The sequence below is a fragment of the Parasteatoda tepidariorum genome, chromosome 7 (genome assembly GCF_043381705.1).
Source record: "Parasteatoda tepidariorum isolate YZ-2023 chromosome 7, CAS_Ptep_4.0, whole genome shotgun sequence".
NCBI lineage: Eukaryota > Metazoa > Arthropoda > Arachnida > Araneae > Theridiidae > Parasteatoda > Parasteatoda tepidariorum.
In genome coordinates, this window is record NC_092210.1 from 14,431,601 (window position 1) to 14,444,355 (window position 12,755).

The 12,755-nt window shown below is 27.3% G+C and overlaps 1 protein-coding gene across 4 annotated transcripts in view; it reads right to left on the reverse strand.

Annotated features, from left to right (window-relative positions):
* Nucleotides 1–12,755, reverse strand: part of LOC107450327 (murinoglobulin-1) — a 97,782-nt gene that overhangs the window by 37,592 nt on the left and 47,435 nt on the right. For 2 of the 4 annotated variants that reach the window (XM_043047095.2, XM_043047094.2), the window contains exons 12-19: nucleotides 11,762–11,965; nucleotides 10,091–10,297; nucleotides 7,714–7,901; nucleotides 6,047–6,200; nucleotides 3,163–3,312; nucleotides 2,860–2,938; nucleotides 1,567–1,658; nucleotides 452–545 (exon numbers count right to left, since the gene is read on the reverse strand). In XM_043047095.2, coding sequence (XP_042903029.1) covers nucleotides 452–545; nucleotides 1,567–1,658; nucleotides 2,860–2,938; nucleotides 3,163–3,312; nucleotides 6,047–6,200; nucleotides 7,714–7,901; nucleotides 10,091–10,297; nucleotides 11,762–11,965 — 1,168 coding nt within the window. Of the gene's footprint in view, nucleotides 1–403; nucleotides 546–1,566; nucleotides 1,659–2,859; nucleotides 2,939–3,162; nucleotides 3,313–6,046; nucleotides 6,201–7,713; nucleotides 7,902–10,090; nucleotides 10,298–11,761; nucleotides 11,966–12,755 lie in introns of all 4 variants that reach the window. The other 2 variants (XM_043047093.2, XM_043047092.2) reach the window with 1 other exon arrangement.

Sequence of the window (12,755 nt, forward strand, 5' to 3'; positions counted from 1 at the left end):
ATCTAACGATCACCTTCGTGAACGACATGGGACTCTTGTGCGACATGTTGAAACAATGGGTAAATTGCTGAGATCAGCACCCCCGCAGTTGTAATTTGTGTAACAAAATCCTAGGCGAGTGACTTAAACTGGAAGTAAAGTACCAATAAAACCTTATGAACTCGTTTCAGTCAATCCAGGAGGTTATCAAGTGTGGATATGGAGTTAAACGATATTAAACTAAGCATCCCGCGATTGTTTTTTTAAGAGAATCTATGTAATTGTAAATACAATTCAATGCGAATAAAATTTGTATTAAAGTAGTAATAAAACCAAGTAAGTAATGAATTTTTAGATCTTTAAATTCATCAGTTAAGAAACGTTAATTTTTCTTTCCATATAACTTAATACTGGTCTATCTCACCAGAGTCAAATGAGAGGGCTTCTGCTTGGAATACGGTGTTAACCATACCTCCATCTCCATAGCCGCCTGATCCATAGCCTTCTCCCTTCATGCAAGGACGAGTGAACAGAATCAAATCACTAATCACAAGAAAACCAGAACTCTGGAAATAAATTTATATCATAAATATTTATCATTGTTATCAGTAAAACATCTCTCTTACTATCGATAAGATTTCTCTACTATTATGCATATTTTCAAAATTTTCGCAATTATTTTCATAGATTATTATTTATAATTCATTTAAGATTATTTGAACTACAGTTAATCACTGAAAGAAGCACGAAAGCGGAATCCGATTGCTGTTGATTTGAAATAATTAATCGGCTAATTAAAATAATAAATTTATATTAGGAAAGTCAATTTATTAAATTCGCTTAAGTGAACTGGTGTATTTAAACTATTGATGCAAATTGATTAAAATGTTAGTTTATTGAACATTCTGAAGCTTTAAAATCTGCATTTTGCAGTGCTAGTCTGTAATTTGAGCTGAGTTGAGTGCTGTAAATGGGTACATATTCTAGTAGCTTCTACTATTGAAAAATTTGAGATCTTGACTATTGTACTCATTTCCTATTCAAACGAACACTGTGCTTTAAACAATATGGGCTTATTAATACCCTCTGCTTGCCATTATTTCTCCTTGGCCTCTGGCATTATTATTCCCTTAATAAATAATTTTAAAGTACTGGTCAAACATGAAGTAAAAAGTATATACAGTCTAAAATTAATATTTATGCTAATGAAGAAGGAAACAAAACTCTTTCACCATTTAATTTCTCATTTGTAAAGAAAGCGGAAGTGGAATACAAGCTTTATTTTCGAATTAAATACAGATAACTTGAAAGGTAGTTATTAAAAACACCTCCAAGTTTTATTAGACAATTGAAATAGTTTCGATACATTCATCCCTGCCTCCCTTAGCAGAGATCCGATAGATTGTGATTTTTTTTCTTATTCTTTTTTTTTTCAAACCTTTCAACCCTTTAACTATGCGTTAAGCTTTTGTCTTCAGTTTTGACAACGTATCTAACAATAAATATTAAGGGTGTCCATTGTAAAAACACCCTGTTTGTACAATAATGATCTGGAAAAACATAATTCATCAAGTTTAAACTACACACCTGAAATGCCGAAAGAGAGTCATCATAAGAATTTGTTCCCCCACTTCCAGGTGGTATTAGAATGCTTGAACTTGCTCTGCCAGAATAGAGACCTATAAGTACAAATCTGCATGAATCATCTATATACTATATATAACTTAACAATCTTATAATGAAGAATCAAAAAGATTAATCTTATTCAAAAATTATCACTTTTATATTAAATAGTTGAACTTTCGTTCATAAATATAATTATTTTCTAAACTGCGCACGATTTTAGAAGATTATTTAAGATTTTTATGATTATTGGGATAATTTTACTTATAAAAATAACTGCACATGTATCGTAGTATGATACTCCGATACCAATTTTAACTTCATCAGAGAGTATTTACACGTACTTGTTATGTAAAGGCTGTAAGAATACTGTGAACAAACAAATACTGGTTCACTTTATGCAAGAGTTAAATGAAACCAGAGCTGGAAATGATTGCACCGCACCAAATATGAGCAGTAACACATACTTTTGGTAAGCTAATCAAACTTGTTTTAAAAGAAGTCCAAAACAAAGTAAATGAAATGATAGAATATAAAATATAGAAGAAAGGTAGTTTCTAAAATGTTTTTTTTTAAGTTCTACAAAACATTTTATGTTATAAAATGTTTTATACATAGTGTCAAAATACAAATAACCTTGTAAGTAATAAAATATTAAAAATGAATGCGTAAGAAAGCTTGCAAATTATTTCGCGGAAAAAATCTGATGTAGCATTCTGAAGATTTTCGGACGACTTTATACTAAGGAATATTTAACCTCATATCTAATTTATACTAAATTCAATATTTAATATATTTAAAAGACTTACGTGAGCATCAAGTCAAATAATAATTCGAATGCTAAACCAAATATAAAATCAAATCTTGATACTAAATTAAAATTTTGAATAGATTTTAAGAAGCTGAATTCAATATATTATATTTTTTCAGAGGCAACATATGAGATAGCATAACCAATAAATAATATCTTTGAATCGCTTATCATTTACTGGAATAGTTTGGTATCTTCCTAAATTTGACACTTAAATCAAACAAGATTCACAAACTAGAACTTGACCAAATGTATTAAAAACTAAAATATTTTTTTACAATATAAACTCTTTATTATATGCAATCTGTTCTATGCTTACATATACAATATCTATATATATATATACAATCAATACAGTACAATACAATATCTATAAATATATTTGACATATATAATATATATATATTACATATGCAATATATATATATACAATCCGTCGTACTTACCTGGTTGAGGTACTTTCTGATGACAAGGATTATTGGTGTAATAATGATTGCTATCCATGTTATCTAATCTTTGGAAAATCTGTAATTAAATTTATTATATAAGTAATTTATAATTAATTTATTATATAATTTATTATATAAGTAATTTATAATTAATTTATTATATAATTTATTATATAATTAATTTATAATTAATTTATTATATAATTTATTATATAAGAAATTTATAATTAATTTATTATATAAGTAATTTATAATTAATTTACAAGGTTAAAAAGTGCATTTGTATTTTGATATACTTACACCTTCTTTCGTGAGTTGATCATTGTTGCTCAAAAGTGATATGCTTTTGTCGATTGTTTTAATTCCGCACAATGAATTGGGCGATGCAGTTATTTGCACTGAAGTTTTCATACCTGGTTGTTGCACTTCGTCACCAAATGCAAATTTTACCTAATAAAAGATAATTTTTAAGTATGGTAATTATTTTGAGTAAAAATGAGTAAGTTGTTATTCTTTTTCTTTAATGAAAATCGTTATATGCGAACAATGTACTATAATCTAATTAGCTTAAACAAGAATTATGCTTCTAAATACTTAGTTCATAAGTCGACATTAATATTGAAATTTTAAATAAAAGAAAAAAATGGTGGATATAGAAACTTTTAAAAATAAAAAATTTTCGATGAAGGATATTTAAGTTCTAGGAAACATTTTATGCTATAAAATATTTTACACATAGTGTATATAACCATGTAAGTAATAAAATAATAAAAATAATGAGTTTAACTTCTATTTCAGACAAATTCAGAACAAAAAAATATATATTTGCTAAATATTTTTTTTATAAATTTGAATTAAACTGCTAGGTAAAAATTTTTTTTGATCTTCTACGTCATATGCTTAGCATAAAAAAAGTTAAATAGTTCACACATTTTTTTTATGAAATCCACCCTCTGCCCATTAGCTTAAAGTGGATGTTCTGGTGGAATCTGATGTTCCAGAAGCCAAATGCGGTTATACTACGCTAAATCTTAGGAAAACAAAAATTTACAATATGCTTTGTTTAAAGTAACAAAGTGAAACAGCTTAATAAATTATACCAGACGTACAAATATAAGAAATCAAAAATATTTTTAATTATTATTTGCAGTTTTCTCTTTTCGTTGTTTTCTGAAGTAAATCATTTGACATTTTATATTGCATATTCTGTTTGGACTACTCCATTTTTCAATTATTCAATTTTATGTTATAAACTTACTTAATTACATTCTATTAAGTTCCTCTTTATTATCATTTTTTCTATAAATGGTCAAGTTTACAAGTTGACAGTTAATTCTCTAAATATAAATAATTTAAGTATAACTACTACTAATTTTTATACAAGAATTAACTTATTACCATTTCTCCATAATGTATTTTTTCGTATTTTATTTTATTTACACAGCAATAAATTAATATGCAAATTAAAAACTAATGTGGCTGAAAGGAGACCAACTGAAATATATGAGATTCCCCACTTTATAAAAGAAATTTCACGAAAACAGTTTTTTTTACTTAGCACCTAAATTATATAATAAATTACCATTCCAGTTGCAAAACATCCTAATATATTCATCTTTTAAGCTTGCTTTATTTCAATTTATGATGAACATTGACGATTTAGACCTCTATTTTTCACCTTAAAGGAAGCATTTGATTTTTTACACCAGTCTTGTGCCAAATGAATTTCTTATGTTACCTTATATTTTTTTTATATAGTTTAATGTATTTTTTTTTCTATTATTACAGTGTTCAACAATAGATGATGTCCTATGATGAGCAAAATAATTTATGATTGCAATATCTCCCTTTTTTTATTTTTAAATTTCTAATTTAGATTTATTGTATTACTTTTCTTTGTCGCCTGGACAGGATTTTCCTCTTGACGACGAATATATATTCTTTGTATTTATGTGTTTGTTTTTGTTCCCAATAAAGTTTTACTAGTTTGAAAAAAAAAATCACCTTCTGCTTATATAATGAAAGAAAAATTCAGGTAATTTAAAGATTTTTCTTTTTTCTTTCTTTCTTCTTTTTATTTATTTATTTATTTATTTATTTTTTGCCTTGAGCAACTAAGATTTACAGCATTTTAATGATCATTTTTTCTTAAATAAATATATAAAAGGTTTCCTTGGGAAAGTCATAAGAATAAAATGAAACCAAGAATTAAAAAAATTAAAGTGACTGAAACCTGAAATCTAGCACCCAACAATAGGACAACATTTGGCATAATAGTATCTCTTAAAAATCCTTCTAGTTTTTTCCCCCACTTACTTGTCTTTAGAAAGTGCTTGTTTTTGGAAATATATAATTAGATTTACCGTGATTTTTCGGAGGTTTTAACTACTATAAAAGCTTTACAAGAAAGGTAAAAAATCCAATTTAGTGACCTTCTGGATTGTTTTATAACATATAAATATCTCATTCTAGAGAAACCAAATGGATTTTGTTCAATGATCAAAATGTGAAACAATAAACTATAAATATATCCTACAGGGCGTAAAGTCAAATCTTGCAATAAAAAATTAGCACTTAAAAAATATTTTAATCGCTTTTTAAAAATGAAAAAAAACTCTCATAATTAAGATGTGCTTAGCAATATTTTTTTCTTTCTACTGCTTAAAGCTCTTCATTCATATACATAAAATCTACAAAATGCAAACTCATTTTCAATGAAATTACATGATCATGATAAAATAATTAACTTTCTGATAAATATTGAAAGATAAAATGGGAAAATCATGCTTTTCTATCAATTTATGACAACAGACAAGGCAAAGAAAAAAAATCTTTTACAAAGAGAAAATTAAGGATTTCTCACAAACCCCCAATGAAAAAAGCACCTTAAGGATTTTTTAAAAAAGTAAACGAAAAATAAGCACCTTTAAGAAATTTTTAAAAATGCCATGCACCCTGTTCTACAACTTTTTTTAAAAAAAGATCATTTCTCAAAAGGGTAAAATTTTTAATTTTTTCTTACAATAATTAAAAATAGCAAAGAAGGTAAAAAGTTAAATTTTAATTTTTTTTTAAAAATTGATCTCATTATGTTTATCATTTCCAAAGCTATAAATATAAATATACATTGCATTGTCTACCATTAATTAAAGCTCTGGATTCAAGAATATATCATAATTGGCACCTTATTTTTGAAGCATTTTTGTACTTCTATTCTTTGTGAATCAGCTACCGTCTCCCTGTCGCCTCGAACGTAGTACACAAGAACATAGAAAACAGGTGACAAAGCAGCATCAACATCAATTTCGAAATCAACTTCTCCAACAGGTGGTAAATATCTAGGAAAACAAAATTATTCATTCCGTAAACACTTAATTTTTCCCTTTTTCGTTTCATGTTTTAAGGAAATTTTAGATTTAATTTATTCATATAAAATATCCAGATTAATCAAAAATTATGAAATATTTTATTTATTTTTTGAATGCTTAAATGTATGTAAAAGTGTTTCAAACGTATTACATTGAAATCAAACATAGGAAGTTATATATTTTTTTTTAATGCACTCACAATTTTATTTAATTTCTAATCTGATAGCCAAAATGAATAATAAAGATTTTTAATTTCATGCAAATTCTACAGTTATAATAGAAATCTATGTTCACGTATTTACATCATGATAGTCTTCATTGACCCAACTGTTATCAAAAACAAAGACCCCAATTTCATTAACAAATCATTCACATATTTAATCGTAAAAAAGGTACGTTTTACAAATTATTCAATCATAAAAACAAAACCTTTTTAAATCATTTAATCTTAAATCAGAATTTAATGAATTATTTTATGATAAAAGGGAAGCTTAATAACAATTTAATGGTAAAAACAAGCGTGGTAATCGTGGTAAAATTCACAGTAAAAATTAATAGTTTATAAAATTATTTATTGTAGAAATAGGCAATTCACAAATTATTTCATGAAAAAAAAATCCTTCACATAATATTTTATCGTAAAAACGAACCCTTCACGAATAATTTTATGAGAGTAACGGTTTTTCAGCTATTTTATCGTACAAATGGACCCTTCAAAATGTGTTTAATTTGTTTTAATGTACCCTTCTCCTTTTGAAAAATGGAGTCAACAACTACATTATTAATTAATTATAATTCCATACCTACAATTACTTGAATGAAAGTTTTCGCGTATTATTTATTTATTTTAATAAATAATACACGACATTATTAAATAATGCATTTTATTCTCACATATTTACAACAACACAAAGAGCTCAATTTTAAGATAATTTTATATTTAGAAAATTAAAAAAAAGTTTAAAAAATTCTAAAAAACAGAACCTTTTACAAAAATCAAAAACGGAACCCTATATTCACAAAATCACAAAATTATGAGTACACAAATAGGAATAAGGCATGCTTTGTACTACATAAGAATGAAGTAAAATAACGAAAATAAAGAACAAATAAAGGCGCAAAAATGGACGCATTATAGTTTCAGGTCCATAAACAAAAACCTTTTTTAGTGTCAAAATACAAATGTTCTTTTTTTTACTCAGAATAAGATTCTTGTTTATAGAATCGAAACTGTATATCAATTTTTGTGTCTTTATTTTTGCTTTATCCATGCTGTTTTGGTTAATTTACTTGCATATTTTCACAATTTCATAAAAATGTGGAATAATCTTTGCAAAGACAGCGCAAAATTTCTGAAATTTTGAACTTTTTTGTGAAAAACTTTTCGAAAAAGCTTTGTCTGGGTAAAAATATCTACATGTTTTAAATTGCGTTTTAACTAGCGATTAAACCCGATTAATCGAAAATATCATGGATAACCTACTTTGTTTCTTTGGATGCAGGACAATCAGATTCAGCATTTGATGAGCTAGATTGCAATATGGGTAGCAATTGAGTTTCTTCTCCTTTTAAAATCTTTTCATCACTTTCATACCTGCTTGATACATCATTTTCAACAGAAAAATCTGTTTCTAGTATATTAGTTGAAACGACATCGGATTGTTTTGTAATCTATAAAAACAAATTAAAAAAAGAGTTTTGTAAAGGAAGAAAAATGTTTAAGCACTTGGAATTTGTTCAAACTACAATAAAAGATCAAAAGATTTTTGGTATAGAAATATAAAAATATAAAAATATTAAATATAAGGATATAAAACTATTAAACATAAAGATATAAAAGAATTTAAATTTCTTATGAATTTCTCAGATAAAATATCGCTTTTATATTCTTCTTAATTCAATTCAATGTTAACTGAAGTTTCAGCTCATATGTAAAAGTTATATTTAATTATTTGAACAATTCCTTCTGTGTTTATTTTAGGTCATTTAAATATAATTAAACTCATTTTTTATTAACTTTTTTGACAAATTTAGGCTGCCCTCAGTTTGACAGCAGATAAAAACTGAAGTTCTTGGAAGTAATATTAATTTTAAATTAAAATGATCTAAGAACAACTTGTATATTCATGAAAGCGAAGGTAGCTCTTTTTTATTTAAGGGGCTGGACTAGCTATTTAAATAAAATCTCACTGTATTCTAAAAGCTATTAGAGATGTCTAAGTTGGTGTGTCCTACATTCTCTTTCATTTGTATGCTTGTTAAGGCAGAGGGGGTGCGATTGTTCTTGTCTTCCAGTGGCGCGATCTATAGCCAAGAATTTGACTTCTGCCATCCCAAACGTCACACCCATTTATAAGGCGAACCCATTCATACATCCATTCATTCATCCACAGATTGTAATTTTGACCTGAATCAGAGGACGATCAATTTCCAATTCAGTACCCCCAGAGGTATTGCTTTGTTACGGAAACATGGAGGACTTTGCGACTCGACAGATTTAATGTACACCAGTCACCATTTGCTACACGGGGAGCCTTCAGACGGCTGGATTTGAACACCCGTTCTCACGAACGCGACTCCAGCGCCTTACCGACCAGGCTATCCCTGCCCGTGTCCTACATTTCAAATACAGGAAGATTATTAAATGGATTTCAAATAATAAATTATTTTAAATGTGAGTATAATACTTAATCAGTACCTAATTATGAGTAAAGAAATGTTTATCTATTCCATTATTATCATAAAAGTAATGAATAATTATTAGAACAATAAATTGGAGAGATTATTTCGACACAATAGTTCATTATATTGATTATACTTATATTTAGTTTCATAATATAAAGGTTTTACGAAAAAATGCTAATCACAATGCTTCACGTTCAAGCTAAAATCTTCTCTAGTTAAGAAAAACTATAATGCTCAAAATCATTATAAATGTAATACCTGAAATCAGAATTATAACGGCCATCCTTGAGATGAGAAATTTTTATTAAAAGAAAAGAGACATTTGAGTAATTTTTTTATAATATTTTACGGTAATCAGTATTCGTTAAAATTTATGAACAAAATTAAATTTTACTGAATTCGGGGATAATAATCAAAATTTTGAAATTAGAGAATTACAACTATTTAGAATAGTAGCAATAACAATGAAGAACAACATCGTTCTTTTCATAATGTGTAGTGCTGAAAGACTTGAAAACAAATTTAGATTCTATAACACTAACTATTATATATTTTTTAGTTTTACAAAATAATTCAAAATGAATAATCATAAATTAAAATCATCAAAATAAAAATAATAATTTTTTTTTTTAGTTTTCAAACATAATAGTAGAAACAATTGTATTATTTTTTCATATTATAATATTTCAGATACTATAAAATGCTGATTGATATCTAACGCTAACTTACATGGTAGTAAAACTTGAAATTGTTACTTTCAGTAGATGCAAAAAAGAAGCTTAAGTTTCAGTTTACTGGCATATAAAACTGGTTGATGAAAAATTGATTCTTGCTGCATTCATGGATAATAATCAAAATTTTGAAATTGATGGACTACAACTATTTAGGAAAGTATCAAAAACAATGAAGAACAACGCAATTCTTATTCGTAATGTTTAGATCGAGTTAAAACAAACTGAGATTCTTTTACACTAACTATTATATTTTAGTTTTTTTAGTTTTTCAAAATAATTAAAAATGAATCATCATAATAAAATTCACAATCAAAGTAAATGAAATGTAACAATTTTGTTTCTAAGCTTACAAACAGAATAGTTGAAACAATTATCTAATTTCTTCATATTATAACATTTCAGATATGATAAAACACCAATTGATATTGAGCACTAACTTACTTGGTAGTAAAACTTGAAATTGTCACTTTCTTTAGATGTAAAAAGAAGCTTTAGTTTCAGCTTACTATCGCATGAAACTGGTTGCTGTACTGGCTGTAACTGGATGAAGCTTTCAGAAGGCGAGTAATAAGGATCTAAGTAGATAGCAGCACTTGGAACATTAAGGGTGTTATGTGGCCCATTTGAAGGAAATGTTACTGATTTGGCCTTTAAAAGAAAAATTTATATAATTAAATTCAATAAATGTGAGAAATGTTACAACTGGAAAATAACAAAATTTCTAACAAAAACTAACTAAAATGTGTTCCAAAAATGCCCATTAAACTTAATTAAACCGAAACTCTTAAAATCATGAAGTACAAATTTTGTAGTTTCTTATTATTTACTTTATTGATACATTTATTTGCCACTGGTTACATTTGGCGACGTTTTGGCATAATTGTTGCTGCAACTCCGGGATTCAACGTTTTTTCGACACAGAACTACGAATGTTCTTTCACCAAAACTATTGCAAAAGTACATTGACCGAAGATCGCCCATACTGTAAAGTTTATAAATGAAAGCGATCCGGTCACTTTCAGAAAAAGGGTGCAATGAACAGCTAATAGCATCTCTAGGATTCTATAGTTGTGGCCATATTGACATCTAAGAAAAAAGGGTGAAATTTCAGAAAAAGGATGCAATGATGAACAGCTAATATCATCCTTATAGAGTTCTATAGTTGTAGACACATTGACATCTAAGAAATAAGGGTGAAATTTCAGAAAAAGGATGCAATGATGAACGGCTAATATCATCCTTATAGAGTTCTATAGTTGTAGACATATTGACATCTAAAATTTTAAAAACGTTAAATGGTATGAAATATATGGTCTTTTTTAATAAGCTATTTTTCATTCATGTAAAACCTTTAAGCAGAACATTACTTTTTACGCAAAAGAGTGCAAGTTTTAAGTTTTTAAGTAATTGATTTCACTCCCGAAAAACACAGAAAATAATAAAACCCATAAAAACAGCCATTACACATAATTTATTCTCTATCGTCTTTAGTAGAGTCTATATAATAAGTCTATAACAAAACAAACTACGCTTAAAAAGTTTTTAAAAAAAACTTAGATGTTTTTTTATATACTTTTTCAACTCGATGACTTAAATATAATTTCGGTATTCAATCAAGACACCATTTTATTAGAATTTAAATTTTCCACTCTTTTGTTAGATCACGCTGTATAATTAAGGTGCAAAATTATTTCAAGGTCTTATACCAGGTAGGGACAATTTGTAAAAAAAATTGTCCATAATTGTCCAAAAATACTTCAACTTTCTCATTGGCGAGAGTCGAGAACATTTACTTTATGATAAAAAAATATTATGCGGACCAAATTTCGAACTGGATGTTGTTGAAATATAATTTTAGCTGAAGGCTTTGAGCATTTGCTTACTGGCAAATTCCTAAACCAAGAAACATCATAATCGTGCGAATTATATTAGCCTTTCTAAAAGTATTATTGCATATTTGACACTATTTTAACGTGTTTTTATAAGTATTCTTATATATTATTTTTTATAAGTATTATTTTGAAAAGCATTCTCTATTACTTACGTCTGGAAAGATAATTACACTTTTACCTACTTTTTAATAACTTACTGACAATACAAATTTGTTCTTACCTCTAAGAATATCGATACAACATCCATATTTTGTGCAAGTACTGTATATTGTATGATACCGTCTTTATCAGATGTGTAATTCTTACAATACTTCAGTTTCTTCGTTGCCCACCATTCAGCTAAAACTCTTTCTTTCGTGATGGTTGCACACAGCTCAATCGGTACATTTGCTGCCGGTGTGTCATCCGGTTGATTCACTTTAATCTAAATATGATGAAAATGACAAATTAATGCCTATGGTTTAAAGGAACAAACAGGCAATTGACTTTTACGAAAATGATGACTATTTTTTTTTTTACTTATGATGGTACCGATCAACAGACAACTACATCTGAAAAGTACTAGGAAACAAAAACAGAATCTTAAAATAAAAATAATAAGGAACACAAAAGAGACTATCAGTCAATTAATCCAATAATCAATTAATCCTAGAGACCCCAGCCTCTTTGTGATGACTCAAATTAGAAAGCATAGTAATGCAAAAAGTAATTGATCAGATAGTCATAATCCATGATCCATGCCAGAGTTTAAAGCAACGACGTATACTGCGTCAAAAAGACGTACACTGCGTCTTGATCTAATGATCGGATCTTTACGTTCCAGGACTCAATCTTAATGGTTCGAATTTCGAAAATACGACTTTTTTTTAAATTCCGATTTCTCACGAGCTATTAGACCAATTTCATTCAAATTTTGTGTTTTGTCATGAAAAATTTTATATTTTAAAATGATGTAAAAATGTTATACGTTACAATTCAAAATATTTTCGACTATTACTATTCTTAAATAAAATAATGAAAAGTAATAAATATTTAATGAAATTTATTCTTTGCGTGGCATCATCTTAGGATAAACGAATTTTATAATTGTTTGCGAAAATTTTTGGATTCGCTTAAGAAGTTCTCGAGATATGGTGAAATATGCAAAGAGTAAAATTAACATTACGAAGTCCAAGCTTTGGATCTCTGTCCTGACTCAACTATGAGAATCACAT